The sequence below is a fragment of the Myotis lucifugus genome, unplaced genomic scaffold (assembly GCF_000147115.1).
Source record: "Myotis lucifugus unplaced genomic scaffold, Myoluc2.0 scaffold_22, whole genome shotgun sequence".
Taxonomy (NCBI): Eukaryota; Metazoa; Chordata; class Mammalia; order Chiroptera; family Vespertilionidae; genus Myotis; species Myotis lucifugus.
This window is the reverse complement of record NW_005871070.1, coordinates 8,424,665-8,448,948: the sequence shown is the minus strand read 5'-3', so window position 1 is coordinate 8,448,948 and position 24,284 is coordinate 8,424,665. Positions and strand designations below refer to the sequence as shown.

General features: G+C 37.2%; 2 protein-coding genes across 4 annotated transcripts in view; both read left to right on the top strand.

Moving 5' to 3' along the window:
* Nucleotides 1–10,735, top strand: part of G2E3 (G2/M-phase specific E3 ubiquitin protein ligase) — a 59,879-nt gene extending 49,144 nt beyond the window's left edge. For 2 of the 3 annotated variants that reach the window (XM_014453348.2, XM_023751548.1), the window contains 2 exons: nucleotides 8,849–9,036; nucleotides 10,165–10,735. In XM_014453348.2, the coding sequence (XP_014308834.1) occupies nucleotides 8,849–9,036; nucleotides 10,165–10,421 (445 nt within the window). In that variant the 3' untranslated portion in view covers nucleotides 10,422–10,735. The remainder of the gene's footprint in view (nucleotides 1–8,848; nucleotides 9,037–10,164) is intronic. The other variant, XM_023751550.1, reaches the window with a different exon arrangement.
* A 6,770-nt stretch (nucleotides 10,736–17,505) lies between these two features.
* The window catches only part of SCFD1 (sec1 family domain containing 1), a 121,357-nt gene continuing 114,578 nt past the window's right edge, over nucleotides 17,506–24,284 (top strand). The window contains exons 1-2 of the mRNA XM_006085855.3: nucleotides 17,506–17,586; nucleotides 22,191–22,261. Of these exons, the coding sequence (XP_006085917.1) occupies nucleotides 17,538–17,586; nucleotides 22,191–22,261 (120 nt within the window). The 5' untranslated portion in view covers nucleotides 17,506–17,537. The remainder of the gene's footprint in view (nucleotides 17,587–22,190; nucleotides 22,262–24,284) is intronic.

The following is a 24,284-nucleotide window of genomic DNA, read 5'->3' as shown; positions in this document are numbered from 1 at the left end:
CTCTGGTTCTATTTGTAGATGTGATTCTTGCTCTTTAGCTTTAGAACACTGGTCTTTAAACTTTTTGTTCCAATAATACTTTTAATTAATTTTGAAAACTTACATATGTCCTCATACTCTATTTTTTAATAATGAAAAACAAAATATATTTGAAAGTAGGAAGAATGGTATGGCATGTAATCATCACCCATATCAATCAACCCGTGGCCAGTCTTGTTCATCTAACCTACCCTTGTTATTGACTCAAGTATTATTTTCAAACTATTATCAGACATCATGTTATCTCAAAAGTAATCGGGTTTTTCTTTAAATTTTAGTATCATTAATCCATAGATTTAAATATACTTGTGTTGAAATTGTTACAGTTATCTTTACTGAAGTTCAAATTGTCTCATCTTTTGCCAGTATAAGCCTTATTATGTTTGAGGTTTTTTTAGGTTGACCCTTAATGGTCTTTGAGAGCCACCTTGCTATGTGGTATAGTAATATGTTTCAGTCTCATTATACTGTGCTAATGGACCTTTGTTTCTTTGAATGGGAAATGATATTTCAAAACCAGAGTCTGGATGCTAGGGATGCTCATTTTTGCCAGGTTTGTCATTGTTTCTAGGCCTTTTCAGTGGACTAAAACTAGGAAATACAGTGCTTTTTGTTGTTTTTAAGATAGAATACATTATGAGTTTATACTGATACTTCAAATTCACTACTATAAGATGTTTAACTTTCCTTTGTCTCATGTTGAGAATCCTAGTTCTCAAAGTCACTGGAGAATTAGAATCTATAATAGTAAAAGCATAATATGCTAATTAGACTAAACAGTCGAACGACTTTCCGGACATCCTTCCAGACGAAGCCACCGCGGCGGGGGCCGAGGCAGAGGCAGTTAGGGGCGATTAGACAGGCAGGCAGGTGAGTGGTTAGGAGCCAGCGGTCCTGGATTGCGAGAGGGATGTCCAACTGCCGGTTTAGGCCTCATTCCACTGCAGGATTGGGCCTAAACCGGCAGTCGGACATCCCCTGAGGGGTCCCAGATTGCGAGAGGGTGCAGGGGCCCTCCACCCCCCTGGATGAATTTTGTGCACCGGGCCTCTAGTCTGCATATATACAGTAAAAGCCTAAGCGACCATTAGGACCGAAAAACCGGAATGACCAGAACGACCGGTTGACCAGTCACTATGACGCACACTGACCACCAGGGGCAGATGCTCAACTCAAGAGCTGCCCCCTGGTGGTCAGTGTGCTCCCACAGCCAACCTCCCGCAGCCCCTCCCCCCCCCGTCACCTGGCCAACCTCCCATGACCCCTTCACCCAGTCGGCCATCCCCCGACTGGCAGGCCAACCTCCCCTGACGAGCTGACCCCCCGATAGGCCTCGATTGCCGGCCAGGCCAAGGGACCCCACCTGTGCAGAATTTGTGCACCGGGCCTCTAGTATGAAATAATTACTCACTTGACATATTCCATATTTTATAAACAGTAGTCTCAGAATAACAGTACTACCATAGACAGTTTGACTCAGTGGATAGAGTGTTGGCCTGTGGACTGAAGGGTCCCGGGTTCGATTCTGTTCAAGGGCACATGCCTGGATTGTGGGCTCGATCCCCAGTGGGAGGTGTGCAGGAGGCAGCCGATCAATGATTCTCTCTCATCATTGATGTTTCTATTTCTCCCTCTCTCTTCCTCTCTGAAATCAATAAAAATATACTTTAAAAAAAAAGAATAACAATACCAACAGTATCACCAATAACAAATACTATTGAAAACAGGTTAAAATTGTTTTTCTATTTTTTTGTTCTAGGGCTATAGTGTCAAATTACCGTGTCTTAAAGTCATTTGTAATAGTTATATTTTGTGTTGTTATACTACCAACTGGGTATACTTCTTTCATTTTTTATTTTTAATGTTTTTTTAATTAAAATTTAATTTTAAAAAAGTTATGTAAAATATTTGTCAAATCTATAATGAAACTACAGTACATTGAAAGAACTCAGCTCTGTGATACAAATTATATTCAAAGAAGTATAGCTTTTATCTTTATCACATCTACCTTCCATTCATCATGACGTAATCATTTTGGTGGCTTTTATTGTTTATTCTTTCATTTTTTTTGTTTAAATAATAGCAGGTAACTGTATAAGTGTATGTGTACTCATTTCGCTTAGATAAGATACCATTCACTTTTTTTTTCTTTTTTTTTACTGGGCAAAATATTCTGGAGATCACTCCATGGTAGTAAATAGACATAGTCCTCATTCTGTTTTAGAATTCTATAGAACTCTGTTGTTTGGATATATCATTATATGGGTTTTTTTCAAGTTTCCTTTTTTTTTTTTTTTTTTTCAACCAGTTTTCTATAGATGGACATTTAGGATGGTCCCCAGCACTCTCACAAATTAAAATATAATACCATAAACTTGAATATAACTCCCAATATATTTTTAATATTGCAATTTAAAAATAAGTTACATAGCTCTTTTAAATGTATCCAAATGTCCTGACTATAGGCCTCTCAAATAGTAAAATTTTATATGAATAGAATTACCATTTATAATTATGGTTAATACACAGAATAACCCCATATAATATAAATTTTGATGTGGTTATTTTAAAATTTGAAGTGCATCTCTTAGTGAAAGAGATGTTTATTTCCCCAAGTGGTTCATGTATCTTCAGATGGATTTTTCTGATTGCTAACTCAGAGAATTTATAATTGTTTATTTCTTCTGTTTTATTTTGTTTTTATAGATATGACTAATCTAGATGTCAGGAAGTGCTTCCCAATCTGTTTAATTGGTGTTTAAATTAAAACTGAATGATAAATAGGAGTTAGGCAGATAAAGATGAAGAGGACAAGATAAAAGCGGAAGAGTAATCCCTCCTATGTAAAAGATAAAATATCATATAATGAAAAAAAATTGTAAATATTTATCTGAACTCATAAGAGTCTTATAGATGTCAGAAATAACAAGGAAACCAAAAGCCAAATTCCCTAGCTGTCATATGAAATCAGAACCCTCAGTTTGCACAAACTTGGGTTTGGTATCCTGCATGTACACTCATCTGAAGCAAAGAAATTAACAAAGTAATTGATTTTAGGATTCATAGAAATTGTAGAGTGCATTGCTAAAGCAAATACATAGCAACTGTGTTTGGAAATTGCTGCAGCCTGGGCCTATTGGGAGCGCTAATGATAGATATATTGCTAAAGAAGAGGCATTCCATATAGAAGGCAAAACACACAAACATCGAAAAAAGCAAGTATTGGGAATAGCACTCAAGAATTTAAATAACAACGAGATCCTAACCAGAACTTCGCTGGAGATCCTAACCAGAACTTTGGCTAGAGATCCTGGCTAGAGGTCCTGACTAGGCTGCTGATCAATTGAAGGCTGTCTCCGTGTCTTTCCTTCTTCGCCGACTCCGTCCACACCTTTGGGGACCCCTGGACCTGCTGGGGTTGGACCCCAGCAAGGGACATCTGGGAAAGCTGATGAAAATTCTATTGAGATCTCCCCTGAGACCTCCGCTAAATCCCCACTTTTGGAAAGTAAATAAAATCGCTCAAGACAAAAAAAAAAAAAAAAAAAAGAATTTAAATAACAAAACAAACTGAATGAGATAAAATATTAGTATAGTAAAACTGCAATATAAGGGACTAATTCGGGCGTGGGGGAGTTCGTTAAAGTCGAAAGTCTATTACATAATAAACTAGGTTGTCTGATTGTGTGTATGTTAAAAAATTGACGAAGTAGTTTACCTGTTTTTACTTATGTAGAAATGTTTATGTAAGTAAAATTAAGTATGTATAAAAAGTTTGATTTCACAGAAAAGTTTTCTATATGTATTACAGTAATTTTAAAATCACCTGTCACCCCGAGTAAACAAATGCACACGGGTGGTGTCATGTGGTATGATCATATGCTAATTATTCACCAAACACTGTTTATGACTGGTGACTGTTGGATTTAAATATGTAAACTATAGTTGTAGATGTGTAATTTTTATTTATGTTGACAAAATTATTACAGTGTTTTTTCCAACATATAGCCTATTCACTAAAATTTGTTAAAAATAACAGTGAATTAATACCAAAAAATAACCAGCTAATTTAATTGTAAGCAAATCTTGGTTAAAAGCATTTTAGAATTAACAGGGTGTTAATTTTTACATATGACATATGGACCAGAAACTTGGTTTGTTAAATCTAGGTCTGCAAAATCGAGTGTTTAGTGTAGTGATTTAAAAGAGAAAACAAACAATTGGAAAAGAAACACACACAAAATGAATCAAATAGCACTTCTATGTTGGAAAATGACCACATGTACTTCTGTTAAGTACAGTTAAAAACCTGAAAATTACATGTAAAATGAACATAAGACTGAAAGGTGAGGGGATGAAAGCAGACCAGCTGAGGATCTCAGAACCCAGGAATGACACAGCAGAATGAAGAGGAAATCTAGACATTCTTATCTGAAGTAAAACTAAGAGAATTTGTCACCAGCAGACCTACCCTAAAATAAAGTCTATAAGAAATTTTTGAAACAGAAAGCAAATTATTAAAGGTACTAGAGGCCTGGTGCATGAATTTGTGCATGGGTGGGGTCCGTCTGCCTGGCTGTCAATCTGGGGCCGATCAGGGCCGCCTCGCCCAGCCCTGATTGGGGCCATGGGGGCCAGCCGGCTGGGGAGTTACTGTGGGAGGGCTCCAGAGCATGTCCAGCCCTCTCACCCAGTCCCGATCAGCCAGACCCCAGCAGCAAGCTAACCTACTGGTTGGAGCATCTGCCCCCTGGTTGTCAGTGCTTTTCATAGCGACTGGTTGAGCAGTCGACCAAATGGTCAACCAATCGGTTGGACACTTAGCATATTACGCTTTTATTATATAGGATAATTGTGAAACATTGGGAAGGATGAAAAAATAAAAAGAATAAAGGCATGTTTTCTTCTCTTGTGTTTTCTAAATCATGTTTCATAGTTGAGTCAAAAATTACAGTAACATTTTATGTGGTTCAAATGTATGTGGAAGAAGTATTTAGGAAATTACATTATGTACAGGGAAAGGCAAAAAGAACTTAGAGACAGGTAAGACTTATAAAATGTTGATACCAGTAGACATATTTAAAAAGAAAACATGCAAAAAATACACTCAACAGCACTATAGATAAAAAAGGAATTTAAAAATTCAAATAACCCACAGGAGGACAAGAAAAAGGACAGGAAAATAATCATGGAAATGAAAAATAGTATTTGTTAAATGGTAGGCAGTTCAAGAAATAAACTAGTGATCTGGAAGAGGAATATGAGGATTTGTTCATAACAGAGAAAGATTGAAAACGAGGTTTTGTGAAAATTAGAATAAGAGAACCCAAACATATATTTAACTAAATAAACAAGATGGAGGCCGGGCAATGTTATAGAAAACGCTGCTTAAGCCCTGGCCTAGAGGCTCAGTTAATTCGAGTGTCATCCTATACACCAAAAGGTTAAGGATATAATTCCTGGTCAGGAGGCGTCCAGAAGGCAACCAATCGATGTTTCTCTCACATCAGTGTTTCTCTCTCTCCCCCAAAATCAATAAAAACATATTCTCGGGTGAGGATTATGAAGTAAAATAAATAAAATAAAATAAAATAGAAAATGCTGCAGAAAAAGTTCTTGAGGATCACAGGGCTTAATGAGCCAAAGTAGTGTAGTTTGTGGTGAAACTGCATTCTTGAGCCAAAAGACACTTGTAAAAATGAGTTATACTGAAAGCATTTTGTGGTGTGTTTTTTTTAGTAATGTCAACAATGAAAACAGATAGCCCTGGTAATAACTTCACAAACTAGTTACATTATTCAAGAGTGAGAGAAATAGACATTTGGAGACAGTTTATTTTTTCCTAAAGAGATTAAGTACATATTTAGGGAAGAAAAATTGAACCTAGAAAGAAAAAGATACAAGCAGCAGCAGTGAGCACAGGTATGGGGAAAATATGAATAAATAAAAATGAGCATTGGCCATTAAAAAACAACTAAATTTTGGTAAAATGGTTAAAATAATTAAAATATTAGTGAAAAATTAATCTGTAAGAAGAAAATGGATATTGTTGGGTTTATTGTTTTAAGGGACTTGTATTGCTGAGGTAGTAATGAGGAAGCATCAATTAGCTTTAGATTATTAAATCAAGTATGTATCTTTTAAGTTATGTTCTAAAATAACAGGAAGAGCGTATGTAACTTCCAAACCAGGTTGGTGAGGTCTGGGGGTGAAATAAAGAAGATAATGGGCCCTAACCAGTTTGGCTCAGTGGATAGAGCGTCGGCCTGCAGACTCAAGCGTCCCAGGTTCGATTGCGGTCAATGGCATGTTACCTTGGTTGCTGGCACATACCCAGTAGGGAGTGTGCAGGAGGCAGCTGATCAATGTTTCTCTCTCATCGATGTTTCTGACTATCCCTCTCACTTTCTATAAAAAAATCAATTAAAAATATATTTTAAAAAAAGAAGATAATGGACAGAAAATAGGATAAAAACAAGCAAAGAAAACACATGTTCAGAGAAAGCACACTATAAAGTAGGAAAATACTCTAAATTTAGATTGGTAAGAATGACACATAAATAGCTTAGACTTTTGTGTATTAAAAAGATAGGATCTTAAACTGCATTTTAAAGAAATGACTTTAACACAAAACAAAAAATTAATGAGATTCTAATCTTTAAAAAGAAGTCGTGTCCTTAAATGACTCTAATAATAGTGTAAAAAAGAACAAATTCTTTAGGAACATTGAACAGTTGAATCTGTACCTTTAAACATGTCTCAAAGGAGTTAGTAAGTTTAAGCATACAAATAATTAGTGAGGGTCTAAAATAGCAGTGATTAAAGTATTTGTTTTTGAAAAGGGTTTATAAAAGGAAGCACGTTAAAAAATCTTTACTGCAGTGTACCCCACTAATAGATTAATGGAACAAAAACCATCCAATCATACAATTTTAGATGCAGAAAAAGCATTTCATACATTTATACATAATTTTAAAATAACAATTTGAAATACCATTATAACGAGTATCTTCTAAAAACATTCAGCAAACATCCCTAAAGGTGAAATGTTACCAGCATTCCCCTTAAGGCCAGATAAGCCTCGAATATACATAATTACTCTCTTCGTTTCCACAATATGCTGAAGACCCTAGCAGAGCAACAACAACAAATGAATAAGTGAATGTTATTAAGGATTAGAAGAACTAAAATTATCATTTGTAGCCTGCATGATTGTCTAACCTAAAATGTAAGAAATTCTTCTATAAAGTGTTTAGCAAGGTTACTGGATACAAGAGGTTAAAGATTCTATCAGGGAGGTTTGCTAGTGAGAAGGAATGGTAAAGAAATTGGTAAACAGAGCAACTAATTGTACAAAAATGTTTACTTTGGGAGTTTATGAAACTAAGAAGAATTTTTAACTAGCATAAGAAGAGTGAGAGCAATTAGTTTTAAGTGTTGTAAGGTCTTTGTATTGTTTAGGAAGAAGGTAAACACTAGTCCCTCCCAAACCCCATCCATGGTTTCACTTTTCTCAGTTTCAGTTACTCTTGATCAATCACGGTTCAGAAATATTAAGTGGAAAATTCCATAAAGAATTCATAAATTTTAAATTGTACACTGTTTTGAGAAGCATGGAGAAATCTTGCACTCCCTGAGATGTAAATCATTCTTTTATCCACCTTATCCATGCTCTTAGTAGCCATCATGGTTTTCAGATGGACTGTCACAATATTGCATTGCTTGGATTCAAGTAACCCTTATTTACTTAGTAATGGCCCTAGTGTGCAAGAGTAATAATACTGGAAATTCAGATTGCCAAAGAGAAGCCATAATGTGCTTCCTTTCAGTGGTTCTCAACCTTCTGGACCTTTAAATACAGTTCCTCATGTTGTGACCCAACCATAAAATTATTTTCGTTGCTACTTCATAACTGCAATGTTGCTACTGTTATGAATTGTAATGTTAATATCTGATATGGAGGATGGTCTTAGGCGACCCCTGTGAAAGGGTCGTTCGACCGCCAAAGGGGTCGCGGCCCACAGGTTGAGAACCGCTGCTTTAAGTGAAAAGTCCAACATTCTCAACCTCAATAAGGAAAGAAAAAAATCATGTTGAGTTGCTACGATTTATAGTAAGAACAAATCTGTGAAATTGTGAAGAAGGAAAAAAATTAATCCTAGTTTTGCTGTATTGCACCTCAAATTGCAAAAGTTATAGCCACAGTGCGTGAAAAATGCTTAGTTATGATGGAAAAGGTATTAAATTATGGGCGGGAGACATGAACAGAAAACTTGTTCTGAATGATGGCAACACGTTGCACCAGAAAGCATTGCGCTTATATGAAGACTTCAGTAAGGAATCCCTGAAACAAATGTCACCAAACCATTTACTGCAAGTAAGGGATGGTCGCACAGATGCCGGAATAGGTTTGGACTGAAAAATACAAAAATTACTGGAGAGGCTATCTGCCCATGAAGAAAGTACTGCCATATTTCCAGCAGAGTTAAAGAAGTTGATTACTAAGGAGAAAGGTATGTATATATAGGAAAAATAGTATATTAGGGTTCAGCACTACCCACAGTTTCGGGCAGCTATATTTGGTCTTGGAACATATCTCCCAATAAGGCGAGACTACTGCACATCGATTCACTTTATATTTTAAATTTGCCTATTAAAATCTTAAGAGGTAACTATTTAAAAAAGAAGTAGTATGACTTTTTAAATAGAAGGTAAATTGGAATTTAAAAATAAAGTTAGAAATGTTAATTCCCTATTGTAATGTCAAACACATGTATGAATGTTCTCTCAGTACTTTTCTTCTCTTAAGTTTTAAGCAGGGTCTGAAAACTCTTGGAGTTTTGGAGAAAATTCAGACTTATCCAGAAGCATTTTATAGCATCTTCTGTCATAAACCTGAGAATCTTTCTGCAAAAATGCTTAGAGATCTTTTTACAGTACACACATGTGACGCACAGTCTTTGGGGTTTTGGAACAGTTACTTACAGGCTGTTGAGGGTATGTGGATGTTTTATTTTTATCTGTCTTAGAATGTTTGTTTCAGTATATTAGTTTATTTCTTTGAGTTTTGCATTTTGATAATAAGAATTTTCATTGGCTAACCCCATATTTACAAAACATTTAAAAATAAGTTTGTGTGATTGAGTTGAAATTGATGAGGAAAGGTTAAGAATAAAATTATAATTTACAATGTTTTTTTACTATAATTTGAGGTAAGAGGCAGTCTTACTAGGAATTTTAAATATATGGGTGATGGCCACTGCATAGAATAGTATAAAAGCTAATTGTCTGTTTCATCTTTCTCAAACTTGTGAATTATTCATCCATTGGTTAGGACTATGATACTGATGTTTATCATTGAGCATGAGCAATGTAAAATCTTTTTGTTTAATAGAGTGGAAAATATTTTAACTTTCAGTTGAATCTTCTTTCAGACAAGTTTTTATTGTTGTTGTTTTACACAGTTTAGTTTTTCTCTGCATTTATTGAACTAATTAAGTGATTTTCAACCAGTGTGCTACAAGAATTTTTAAAACATGCAGTGCCTGACTAGTCAGGGGCACTGACCTCTTTCCCCTTAGATTGTCTAATGAAAAAATGACAACAGTCAATACAACAATAGCCATCCAGTGTGAATGAGTCAAAATTATACTTTTTTTGTGTCAAATTGGCAAAAAATATATTTTTTGGTGTGCTACAGAATTTTAGTAATTAGTTTATGTGTGCCATGAGATGAAAAAGGTTAAAAGTCACTGAACTAGTTTATCAAATAATAACCTAGAAGTAGTGTATGATATATTAATTGTTTTTAGAATATTATATCCCCAAAAGACGGAATTTCATAATCCACTGAGCCTCTTAGATTCTGATAACTTTATATTAGAGAAGGCATTCAAATATACAATGAGTAGGTCAACTAAGTGATTTTGTGAGTCCTACTTTGAGATTCAAACATTTATTGAATGTACTGTTTTCCTATTACTACACTTTACTTAGTTATTTAGTTTGCCCAAGATAGATGTGGGAATCTCTGCCTTTCAACATTCCCAGTCAAGATGGGGAAGAGTCTATGATGGTAGCAATATATAATGAACTTATTTTTCTTCTTTTTGGTAAACTTTTCAGATGGTAAATCTGCAACAACATTGGAAGACATTCTTATTTTTGCAACTGGTTGCAATTCCATTCCACCTGCTGGATTTAAACCCACTCCTTCAGTTGAGTGCCTTCATATGGATTTTCCTGTTGGAAACAAGTGTAATAACTGTTTAGCTCTTCCAATCACCAATACATATAAAGAATTTCAAGAAAAAATGGACTTTTCCATAAGAAACACTTTAAGACTAGAAAAAGAAGAAAGCTCTCACTACATTGGACATTAAGATGTTTTGAACAAAGAGATGCTTCTTTAAAGCTGCTATTGATATTTTTGTTTCAGAAATCTGTCCATTATCACTTTTGAACAAACTTGTCAGCTTCTTGGTCCAATAAAATTTATGATGTGAATATTAAGGAATGTTTTGGCCATTTAAACTAAAAAAAATTTTGTTAAGGTATACCATTTAAAGTTGATGATGTTTTTCTATTTTGTTAGTATACATGCTTTATAATGTTCAATATAAATTTTTTTAGAATGGCTGTTAGACTTTCTTCAAGCATAGTAGCATGGTATATATAAGAGAAAAACTTGTACTCACTATTTTTGTAAATTTGGATTAGCTATAGGATGCCACATTTCAAATTATTATTTTATTTTAAAGCATTAAATGGAAAAGCTAATTGGTAAATTCTGTTATATAAATCAAAGGCACATATTCTGGGGTATGTGTTATATGTATCCTTTTCTAGGATGGCACTAAATTGGTTGTTAAAATGTGTTTTTTTAGGTTACTGATTATATTAAAATAGACCCACACTGCAATTAGATTATGCCTAAGGAAGTATGTATTACAGAAAAAGCGGAATTGCACAAATATTCTATGGTCTATGGACATTCCATAGTCTTAAAAATACTCCTGAGGTGGATAAAAATATATTTAAAAGTGTATTCTTTAAAGCCTTGGCTTTAATCATAGGAGTTTTTCCCCATGTTAGATCCATACTCATTTCAGGTATCTGAATAATATCTGTGGGTTGTCATATGGTGGTTTGGCTATTTGACAGGTATTTATTTTTAAGATGATTGTATGATAAGTAAGCTCGCACCATTGCTTTACTGCTATCTTTTTTGCTCTTGAAAGGTATCTGTTATTTTATAGGTAATGTAGAAATATGTAAGAAAGAAATACAAATGGAATGAAAAACCCACTCTATTCTCACCATGCAGAATTAACTGATGTGTTTCCGCCTATCCTTCTACAAACTCTTTTGTTCCATTTTGTAACTTTATTAATGTTACTAAAAGTAACAAGAAACTATGTAATAACAATTTGAAGTTTATGTCCCCATCCATAGTCATGTCACCATAATTATATACACTTTCACAAAAGAAGAAATTGGAAAAGTCTAATTTCTATAATGTTATCAAATATAAATGGGTTTTCCACCAAAGTAAATCATATGAGAGGTAAATTGCTTAGTTGCAACCACATTTTTCTTCTTTTAAAATATTGATTTCAGGGAGGAATGGAGAGGGGGAGAGAGAGAAACATCAATGATGAGAATCACTGATCAGCTGCCTCCTGCACGCCCCCTACTGGGGATTGAGCCGGCAACCCGGGCATGTGCCCTTGATCAGAATCGAACCCAGGACCCTTCAGTCCGCAGACTGATGCTCTATCTGCTGAGCCAAACCGTCTAGGGCCACATTTGTCTTGATACACAAAATAGGTGTCAGCTATCATCATATTCTCATTTTCCCTGAGAAACATCCCTAAATTACTGATTTTTGTTGTTGTTAATCCTCACCTGAGGATATTTTTTACATTGATTTTTTAGAGAGAGTGGGAGGGAGGGAGAAGGGGAAAGAGAGAAAAAGAAACATTGATGTGAGAAAGAGACATTGATTGGTTGCCACCTGCACATGCCTCAGCCAGCCAGGGATTGAACCTGAGACCTTTCCATGCTTGGGCCAGTGCTCTAACCGTTGAGCATGCCAGCCAGGGCAGTTACTGATATTTTTAAAGAAAAATAACAGGATTGATTTGATATTGGTAATATATCTCTTAATACCAAAAGAAAACTAAAGCATAGTCCTAGTGTACTTTTCTTTGTTATACTTACTAACATACCCAGCAAATTAAAGTTTCACTTTCATTAAAAATGTTTAAGAACATTAAGGCATTTCTTTGTCTTTTGTTAAATTTTTAGATTATTGAAAGTAATTAAAAGGACCTATTATTAAAAAAGGGTTTGAATATCTAATATGAACCTCAAACTTGCCATATAGCTTTTATTTAAAATGTTTTGATAGATTGGCTACTTCATTCTTTAATCTACCCAGTTTTATGAACTTTAAAAAGCCACTAAAGCCCTGACTGGTTTGGCTCGGTGGATAGAGCGTCGGCCTGTGGACTGAAGGGTTCCAGGTTCGATTCTGGTCAAGGGCATGTACCTCGGTTGTGGGCACATCCCCAGTAGGGGGTGTGCAGGAGGCAGCTGATTGATGTTTCTCATCAATGTTTATAGCTCTCTATCCCTCTCCCTTCCTCTCTATAAAAAATCAATAATATATATTTAAAAAAAATAAAACTCAAGAAAAAAATCTTTTAAAAAAGCTACTAAAACAGTACAAACAAAATCTAAATAAATTTCTGGTTATTTGTAGTTTTAATTAATTTCCCCTGCAGCAGTAATTTAGCTGATGATTACTGTCACTTTTTAGGTGGGGAGGGATCGGAGAGAAGCAGGGCGCTTGGTTTTGGCTACAATTAAAAACATTATGGTATTTCAATTCCTCCTTTCACTTATTTTATGTGTAGATAAGGCCTTAGGGATAAGGTGGTATAAATAATCATAAGGATAGGCACAGTTTAAACTGAAGCATAAGTATTCATATTGAAAAATGTTTTCTGCATGCCATTTAAGGATGTTACATTAGTATGATGTTTTAAAGATTAATCTGTTTAATCAGGGCATATCAGAGAAACTTGTAGGTTGTTTTCTGCAGTGTTACAATGTCAAGTGGTATTACGGTTTTTTTCTATTGTTATAGCCAGTGCACAATTCTTACTAATGTTGATTTTAAAAAGGAATAATGCTATAATCCTTTGTAAATGTGTGTATGTCTTAAATATCTTAAACTAAATGCCATATATTTCAAGCTTGTTTCCTATTGTTCTCAATGTCAAGGAAAATCAAACATTTGCCTATTATGCATCTACTGTTAATGGTCTTTGGTTGGTTTTATATTCATTGTTTTAAAAGCTTTACACTTTTTGGTGTGAGAACTTCATTTGAAAGTCTTTTACATAATTATCTACAATTATACTTGGTCGTTTTAAGGTAAATATTCTTTAAAATATCAGAAACTAGCTTATGATTTTATATTTTGTCATATTTAATCCCTATTTTATGAATAAGCCATTCTCTGTTTGGGTCAAGTAAAAAGCCTTCATTTGATTACTAACTTGAGAAATAAATCATTTTGGCTTCTACTTTATATCAAAACTTTCAATAATTTTTTTCCCTAATTATGTGGAAGCTAGTGTAACTTTTGTACTCAAAACTAAATTCTAAGGGGAGTATAATAGTTAAATTTTTCAGTGACTGCCTGTAGCAGTCATTATTATTAGAACAAGATTCTATTTATAAATCTGTAATCTTTTTATGTAGTGATTATCACGTGCTTCATTGTTACTTTTACAGTAAGCTATTAAACTAGTATTTATGCTTCAAGTATTACAAAGTTTTATGCTTCAAGTAATGCAATACAAATCATAAGAACACACTGAATGATGGATTGCTTGATTGTGTATTACATGTAGTTTAGGAATATTTGGGTTGCTTTGAAGAAACCCAGTTTTAAGTTCTCATTTTGACTTTTTCAATTGCCAAACATATTCTAATACCTACTGTATGTGAACAGGTATTGTGCTAGGTGATATTTTGTCAGCCTATTTCTCCCTTTTTTTGAACACATCAGATGTAGCCAAAAAACATGACACTTAAGTGAAGTTTTTTAAATAAATGTGTTTATGCTACTAAAAGTGAAGTGCTTATATAAACTCAACTTGTCAGAATTTAACAAGATTAAGTTTCCAAAATTATTAAGTAGATAGAAGATTCCACATTTGAGAGATCCTGCAGTCGGCTTATGCCTAGTAAACTCTTAAATGAGCTGTTCTGAGATATTCTATGTTAAAACTGTCCTCTAATGGCCTATTAAGCATGGCGTAATGGTTGCCCTGTGAACCTGGAGTTCAAGGTTCGATTCCTGGTCAGGGCACATGCCCCAGTTGCAGGCTCGATCCCCAGTATGGAGCGTGTAGGAGGCAGACAATGATTCTCCCTCTCCCTTTTTCTCTGAAACCAATTAAAAAATATATTTAAAAAACTATCCCCTAATGAAAAATTATAGTTTGCCAGAATAAATTATTTAAACCAAAAATCTGGGTAGGTAGAGCTGGTTAAAGGGGTACAATAAATTAGGTTAACTATTACTCTGAAGCCATGGTTTGATTATTTCTGATTCTGATAATAATGTAACAAATAAATACCTTAGTCTTAGCTTTACAGAGACTACTGCCAATCATCTGTGGGGCATATTTTTTTAAAATTTACATTATATGCACTCCTTGTTCAGGACAGGTTTTTATCATTTTTATGTAGATACTATATATAAATGTCTAGCATTTTCTTAATGTTTTGTTTTATTTTGTTAATTCTCATCCGAGGATCTCTTTCCATTGATTTTTTAAATTTTTATATTTTTATTGATTTCAGAGAGGAAGGGAAAGGAAGAGAGAGGTAGAAACATCAATGATGAGAGAGAATCATTGATTGGCTGCCTCCTGCACGCGCCACCCTGGGGATTGAGCCCGCAACCTGGGCATGTGCCCTTGACTGGAATCGAACCCGGGACCCTTCAGTCCGCAGGTCAACCTTCTATCCACTTAGCCACACATGGCCGGGGCTTTCCATTGATTTTTTAGAGAGAATGGAAGGGAGGGGGAGAGACAGAGAAGGAAACATCTATGTGAGAGATACCAATTGGTTGCCTCCCACATGTGTCCCAACCAGGGCTAGGAATCCAGCCTGTAACCGAGGTCCATGCAGTAGTCAACCCAGGACCCTTCCTTCAGTCTGCAGGCTGACACTACTGAGCCAAACCGGCTATGGCAGTGGTTCTCAACCTGTGGGTCGAGACCCCTTTGGCGGTCGAACGACCCTTTCAAGGGGTCGCCTAAGACCATCCTGCATATCAGATATTTACATTACGATTCATAACAGTAGCAACATAACAGTTATGAAGTAGCAACGAAAATAAGTTTATGGTTGGGTCACAACATGAGGAACTGTATTTAAAGGGCCAGAAGGTTGAGAACCACTGGGCTAGGGCTTTCTTAGCATTTTAATGTGACATGTAGTCTTAGGGAGAAGTCTGGTGGAGCTGAAATGGTTAAATGATAGATTTGCATTTGAGAGAATTACCCAAATGAACAAGATCGGGCTCTCAGATGTTGGAAGATGGGCAAGCCTGTACATTTTCTATTCCATGGACACAAAAACTGAAGTAGAACTTTCCAAAGGGCAGGAACTGTCATTTCTATTTAATTAAAACACACCTAGATCATTGGTGATTCCTTCAAAATACTGTGATAGCACTGGCCAGGTGACTCAGGTAGTTGGAGCTCTCCTCTGACACCAAAAGGCTGAGGGGTTTGCTTCCTGGTCAGGACACATATTTACGTTGGGTGTTCCTTCCCTGGTCGGGCACATACAGGAGGGAAGAGGTAGATATGTCTCACATCAATATTTCTGTCTCTTCCTCCCTCCCTCCATCCCTTCCTCGAGTCAATAAACCATATCCTGCAATGATGATAAAAATAACTATTAAAAATATTAGTGATAGCACTAAATAAAGCAGTAAATATTCCAGTTAATTTCTTAGTGACTATGCCAATTAGTAAATGAGAGATAATTTAATTCTTAAAGGTTCGTAACTTTTACCAACCTCTCCCTATGACCTCCAGTTCCCAGCCCCTGGTACATACAAGTCATACGATTCAGTAATGAACTTTCACCTTTAAGATGAATAAGGTCAGAGGACCTAATATATAACATGGTAACTGTAGTGATAACTACATTATGTAATTGAAATTTGCTTAGAGTAGAACTTAAATGTTCTCATATATATGGTGATGGATGTGATAACTAAAGGGGGGAATCCTTTCACCATATGATGTACACTTCAAATATCTTACAACTTTTGTCAATTATTCCTTCATAAAGCTGAAAAAAATAATAGGTGACACCAAGACATTAACTGCAAGAAAGAGATGGTTACAGAGATTCAGGAATAGGTTTGGACTGAAAAAATTACACAAGAAAAAAGAATGTAGGCTCACTTCCAAGATGTTTCCTAGTGGTGTTTAAGATCACCTGTCTTCATTTTCATAAAAATAAACAACTTTTATTTGTGAAATAGGGAAGTTAATGTTGTGTTATAGAAATGTGCTTTTCGTGTAATTGTTAGGGTAATTTTTAACTTATTTCTCATATAAATTTGAAAGTTGTTTTCAAAGCAGATTTTGAGGCACAGGGTGTATGATTTCATTTCAGAATGAACATGCTCCACAGCTCTTGCAATGTCATCAATGAACTCTATTGAACATATGGGAGATGAGCTGTCATATTGTATCCATTTTTACATCCAATAAAATATGGATTAAATTAGGAATCATCAATATTGGATACATTTGATCATCACATGGCTTCAAGTGTACATTAAAACACCAGCCTTATCTACTTACCCACTCTCCCCCAAAGTAATGGTTTGTGATTTTGCAGTTACCTAAGGGATGGGAGGAAATACCACTTGGCCATCTTGCACCCTTCTGGCTCCTGTGTCCACGTAAGCAAACCACCACCGTAAAACTGGACCATTGAGAAAAACATTGCTCCAAAACTGCCAGGAAAGGGGAGCCGGGAGGATACAGAAGAGGGAGCTGGCATTTAAGTGCCTCCTTTGTTGCAGGAGCTTCACTCCACGTTAGTCCCGTGGTCCTTAAACCCCTAAGTATGCTCCCAGCGAGGGATGTGTAAATGACCAAGCAGTTCAGTGTTTTCTGACGGTCTTAGCACTGCGCCACGCTCCCACCGAAAGAGTTCAGCTCCAAGCAGCTGCCACTGGAGAATAAAAGTCCCTACTGTTCCGCAGCAGAAACTCCCTACAGGGATCTGGCATTCACCCGCTCCGGGTGTCAAAGTTCTGCAGGGGTGCAGCCGTGGGAGCGTCGCCCCCTCCACTTCCTTTAGCCCCGCCCCTCCGGGTTTTGCTTCCGGGGCGGTTGCGGCAGCCACGTCACCCCGGGCTCTGCTCGCCGGCCGGGCAGTGGATGGTGGGCGCCAAGATGGCGGCAGCTAGTATTCGAGAGAGACAAACAGGTACCGAGTCCTTCACTGCCTTCTCCTTGCGGTTCTGTGCCTGCGGTGGGACGCCCTCTTCCTCTGCGGGTCGCCTCCCTCGGTCGCAGCGCCTGGAGCTGGAAGACGGGCCTCCAGGAGTTTAATCCGGTTCCCGGAGCATCGAGAGCCCCTCCCCTTGGGAGTTTTTAGGGAAGAGATGCCGTGGACCGGAGAGCTCGGCCCCGCTGTGGGTGCGGGAGCCGGGCTTGTGCAGGGGGCCGGCTGGGTGGTCCTTTCCTCCGGAGCCTCGAGGCCGCCAGGACGAGCTCAGGCGGGTGGCATTTCCCCCTCGGTGTTGCCTCTCCGGGTTTGTTTCTGTGCGCGGTTCAGTTCTCTCCGTTTTCACGGTGAAAGTTTCGTTTTCTGGCATTCCCACCGCAGTTAAAAAAACAAGTATTCTTTCCAGGGCAGCTTGCGTCCGGCCGCTTCACCTTTGGACGCGGTCATTGGGGTACCCGACGGGAAACGCCGGGTGGTTTCCCAGCTCCGGGGAGGGGGCTGAGGAATGGCGAGGGGGGAATAGCCTTACCGTGTTAGCTGGTTCACAGGTCCGTGTTTTCAAACTGCACATGCAGTTTATACAGTGAAACAAGTATACATTTCTTCCCCTGAGCTCTGATATGTTTTTCTGTCTTCGATATGCTTAGTTTTGCCTTAATTTCTTCGGCAACTTGCATTTTACCTGTTAGCTGCAAACTGATGGTTTATGCCTGTTAGCCAGTTGTCTTAAAAGTTCGCAAGGACTTTTAATTCTGAGGAGCTAGTGGAAAAAAGCCATCAAAAGTGTGCAAACTTGTAAATTCTGTCTCTTGTAATTATTTTAGGTTGCATGTAAATTTGAATAGGAAAACAATTGGTTGTGATTAAGGTGGCCTATAGAGGGGATTTGGGCTGTGCTTGATTCCTTCCTTCGGGTTTCAAAGAAAAAAATTAATGACAGACTTCAGACTGATAATGACACACAGTGCATACTGAGTTGCGTTCTGCTTTCCCCAATAGATAATTTAATATAAGCTATCAGATGAAGGCAGGCATAACTTACATATATGAAAGTTCTAATAAGATTTGGGGAATACCTGCCATTCATTTTATCTGTGGAAGCAGATAGATGCCCCACTTGTTTTTGAGGTATGGTTCTGACAGCTTAATGAAGCCCAGTGAATTGGGTTATACTACATATTAAAATAAGATCTGAAGGAACACTCTTTATCAATACAAAGGAGCTGTTTGAAAAATGAACATTGGGGACCCTCTCCCCCTCCCTACCTGGGCATCCATTCTGTGGGACCCTTTCCCCCTCCCTACTTGGGAGTCAGTTCTGTGTGATTCTTTCCCTCTACTCATGTGGGAGTCTGTACTTGTTCTTCAATGAATTTCCACCTTTGCTATAAAAAAAAGAAAAAAGAAAATTGTATGGTAGTAATTTTTATATGCAGGAACTGTAGAATTTAAAATCTAACAGCATAATTTCAATTTCTGCAGAAATGAAATTAATTATAGCAAGATTTCACATCATTACTAGATAGGTTATGCCAGCTTAATCATTTATAATATTAGTACCCACAAATTCTGTTTTATTTTCAGAGAAAGATAAACCCTATGATATATGTTATAGTCGCAGAATTATACATCTCCCTGATATGTACTGAAAATGTTTTGGGAAATAACTCACAGTCAATTCTCAGATATTCCAAGTACCAGACAGTGTGATACAGAGGAGTTTGCAATCTATTTGGGTAGATAATGGTTGATATATAATGAGCATTTAGTATTACCGGGCACTGGTTTTAGTGATTTTCATATGTATTATTGTCTCCACTTTGCAGATGCCTGTTTTTTTGCTTTGCTTGTCTGAAGAATCTTTATTCATCTTAAAGTTCCCCTCAAAAGTCATCTTGTTTGTGCATGTGTCCTGGACCACTGCCCTCTCTATTTCTGCCTTTAGTTCAACAGGCAGAATCCTGTGCTTCCATGGTCCTTCATGCATGCCTCTGTGTTGAGGTTCTTGCTCAGCTCCCTCACTTCTGAGCATTGGAGAGCCACAGATCAACTGCTTTCTCTCTTGTGATCTCTTGAGCTTCTTGGATAAATAGGTATTATCTACATACTGACGATCCCCAAGTTCATCTCTCTAGCCTGTCCTCTGAACTCAGTATACCACATATCAATTAATGGCAACTCCATTTGTGTAGTTGCTCAGGTCAAAAACCTTGGAGTTTTCTTGACTTCTCTCTTTCATATCCCACATCCAGGTCTGTCCATAAATCTTGTCAGCTCTATTATGGATTTTTTTTTAAACTATGTTTTATTGAGAGAGAGAGAGAGAGAGAGAGAGAGAGAGAGAGAGAGAAACATCAATGATGAGAATCATCGGTCGGCTGTCTCCTGCATGCCCCCTACTGGGGATCGAGCCAGCAACCGGGGCATGTGCCCTTGACCGGAATGGAACCTGGGACCTTTCAGTACGCAGGTTGATGCTTTATCCATCGAGCCAAACCAGCCGGGGCATCAGATCTATTCTGAAGATATTTCCAGGATCTGACCGTTGTCATTGCTGTCTCCCATGTCCAAGCCACCATGAATTTCTGTAATAACTGCCTATTTGGTCTCCTTGCTTTTGCATCCCTGTCCCCCTTCATTTTTCTTCACACAGTACTCAAATGTTACATATTTACTCAAAACCCTCCAGCTGCTTCCTGTTTCATTCATAGTAAAAGCCACAGTGATTTTACAGTGGTCTACAGCAGTGGTTGGCAACCACTGGTCTACAAGACTCCAGATGATCTGATTCGCACTGAATTTTTTGACCTCATTCCCTGTTATTACTCCCTTTTCTAGCCACACTAGACTTCCCACTTCAGAGCCTTTATATGTGTTTTTTCTATCTAGAATATTCTTTTAGAGATATCTGTGGCTCACTCCCTCATTTCCTTTAGGCCTTTATTCAAATGTTACCTACTCAGGAGACCTTTCCTGACTGCTTAAAATTACACCACTATTTCTTCTTCCCCCTTCCCTTCCTTGTTTTTCTCCATAGCTCTTATCCTGATCACACATACCACATGTTTTATTTATTTTGTTGTTTTTTTCCCCCCAACTAAATTGAAAGCTACTTGAGGATAGGTAATTTTATTGTCTGTTTTGTTTAATGCCAACAACTAAAACTGTGTCCAGCAGATGGTAAACACTACTAAACATTTGTTGAATGAGTTGAGTATATAGTGAATGAGTGAAAACAAAAACAAAAACATTTCAGGCAAGGATGAAACTACATTAGCCAAATCTAGAACTGTGGATAATATGTTTAGGGCCAATAAAGGAAATTAGTTTGTCATTTGAGCTAAAAGCAATGATGTACGCCTTTAGGGCGTTACTCTGATGAAAGTAAAATTACATTCTTATACATTATTTGTACACAGGCCTTTTGCTTTATTAACAAACTCACTGTGTCAAAACCTCTGTTAACAAGTTGGCCAAGGCTCAGAGTTGGGGATATTCATCTAGATGGGGCTGAGAAGGCAAATACCTGCTGTTACCGGCCTCTCATTTAGCCGAGGCCTACCTCTGGAGAACTCTACACCTGGGGCTCACATGCAGCTCAGGCTGTGGTTCTTCCCAGGTGTCCTGTGTCAAGAGTGAGCAGCTGTTCCTAGAAACGAGATTCTCTCTGTCGGGCCGTGAGTGCCAGGATGGTGGCATCTCTATTGTCTGGAGGTGGGAGGAAGGAAGAGCTCTTTTAAAGCACAGTGGGAGAGTTAATCCTGGAGCACCTGCTATGCCTCATGTGTTAGTCATCTTTATGCAAAGTGGTTTTTGTTTGTTTATGTATTTTTTGTATAATACCATAACACCCATGAGCTACTGAAGTAGGTGTAAATTAGTATTGGCAATGTGTGTTATTGGCTGGGCATTAGGTACTAATATTTTACCAAAATGTTATGTCTGAATGTACACACATAAATATGCAAATATATCACTGAAATGCAATTTCTTATTTTACCTGCCTCAAGAAACAAGCATTTAATAGAATGTTTTCTAGTGAGTGAGTAAATATGCTGTAAATTAATATTCAGGTAATTTGAGCATTATGTAATTCTCTAGTAGGAGTTGGGTTTGTAGATTATTCTGTATTAATAATAAAGCCTTTTCAAAAATGCTTTTTAAAATCAACTAAGTAGATTTTAGTGTTGCCAATCTTTTAAAAATTAAATCACCTAAAGAGTACCTACCCTATTTGGCCATCTCATCTTCACATAGAAGTACATCAAGATTTTTATTTTCCTTAAAATTAATTATACCTGAGTCTGTTATTTGTACCACATGAACAGATGAGCAATAAAAACCAAAGAAGTAGCCCAATGGGCGTGACTCAGTGGTTGAGCATCGACCTATGAGGCAGGAGGTCACGGTTCCATTCCCGGTCAGGGCACATGAGTTTCAGGCTCAATACCCAGTCATTTGATTAATTAGTTTTATTTGAATAATTTGTGTATTTTGTTTTGAGGTAGTAAGTAATAAATGTGGGGAAAAAGTGAAATCCTAAAAAACAATGTTATATTTAATGAGACTCTTTTTATTTCCAGTGGCTTTGAAACGTATGTTGAATTTCAATGTGCCTCATGTTAAAAACAGCACTGGAGAACCAGTATGGAAGGTAAGAGGGTTTATTTTAATGGGGACTATTCCCTTTTTCTCAGCCCTTATTGGTGGTGATTGGATGGAATTTCTTGTTAATACTGAACGGTCGGACATTTTAGTGGTAATGCATGAATATTTTATTTTTCTTTAACATGACTTCTTAATGTGAATCTTTTTGATAAATACTATATGGAGTAAGACAGGCAATGATAGTAGCATTTCATCTAGGTAATCCTGATCTCCTGGGCAGCACCCCTCTCTTAGGTCTTCACTCTGGTTGATGTTTTGTTCTTTAGCTCTGCTAGTCCAGAGTTTGGATCTTGCAAGCTTGCTCAGGGTTAGTGAGACTCTGGGGATTGGTCCATTTTAATCAACTCTTGAGAGAGTGATCTGTAAACCAAAATGCCACTTCATTGCCCTAGCCTAGGCGATTCGGCTCAGTGGATAGAGCGTTGGCCTGTGGACTAAAGGGTCCCAGGTTTGATTCCGGCCAAGGGCACATGCCTGGGTTGTGGGCTAGGTCCCCCTGTCCCCCAGTAGGGGGCATGCAGGAGGCAGCCAATCAATGATTCTCTCTCATCATTGATGTTTCTATTTCTCTCTCTTCCTCTCTGAAATCAATGGGGAAAAAATGACACTTCATTAATTTACTGATATATAAAACTATTAGTAAAACTGGTAATTGGATCAGAAAGCAATCCATAATCTTTCTCCCTGAGCTATTTCATTCTAAACTTCGTGCTGCCTCTAGCTCTTTCTTCAAAGAGAGAATACAGTCAATTAGTTTCAAACTTATCAGTTTATAATCACTTTAAGTTTAATTAAGAACAGGTCAACTTGGTTACAGTTTTGGGTGTTTTGAAAATTCTCCACGAGTCCTTAGAAGTACTTTGGTTAAAGCTATCTATATTGAATTATTCATAGTTTAAGTTTGAGCATATCCCCGAACTTCTCCCTTCCTTCCTCGTTATTTATGGGCATCTCCTTATATTGCCCCTTGCATAAACTATATTTGTTTATTTTTTAATGTTTTTATTGATTTTTAGAGAGAGAGAGATAAAAACATCAATGAGAGAGAAACAGATGAGAGGCTGCCTCCTGCAGGTCTCCTATTGGGGATCAAGCCTGAAACCCAGGCAACATCAGTTTGTTTTCTATATCTATGAGTTTGTTTCTGTTTTTATTGTTCATTTATTTTGTTTTTCAGACTTCACGTGTAAGTGAAATCTTTCTCTGTCTGACTTATTTCAATTATCGTAATGCTCTCTAGGTCCATCAGTGTTGTTGCACATGGAAAGATTTCATTCATTTTATGGCTGAGTAATATTCCATTGATTATGTGTACCGTATCTTCTTTATCCAGGACACTTAGGTTGCTTCCATACTTGGCTATTGTATATGAAATGTCCTTTCTCTTTCTTTCTTTCTTGCTCTCTCTCTCTCTCTCTCTCTCTCTCTCTATCTTTTAAATCCTCACCAGAGGATATTTTTTCCATTGATTTTCAGGCAGAGTGGAAGGGGAGGGGGAGGGAGAGAGAGAGAGAGAGACATCAATGTGAGAGAGGCACATCGATTGGTTGCCTCCTTCACGGGAGGAGGTCAGGGATCGAATGGCAGTGGAGGCACATGCCCTTGAGCCAAGCCAGCCAAGGCTTCTTTGTCTCTTTATGGCCTTTTTTAAAAAGTTTATTTTATCTGATAAAGGTATTGCTAGCCCAGCTTTTTTTTTCTTTTTCATTTCCATTTTCATGAAATATTCTTTTCCATCCCTTTACTTTCATTCTGTGTGTGTCCTTCTATCTGAAGTGGGTCTCTTTTAGGCAACATATGTATAGGTGTTTGTTTGTTTTTTAAATATATTTTTATTAATTTCAGAGAGGAAGGAAGAGTGAGAGAGAGATATAAACATCCATGATGAGAGAAAATCATAGATTGGCTGCCTCCTACACACCCCACATTGGGAATCGAGCCCGAAACTCAGGCATGTGTCCTGACCAGGAATCGAACCGTAACCTCCTGATTCATAGGTTGACACTCAA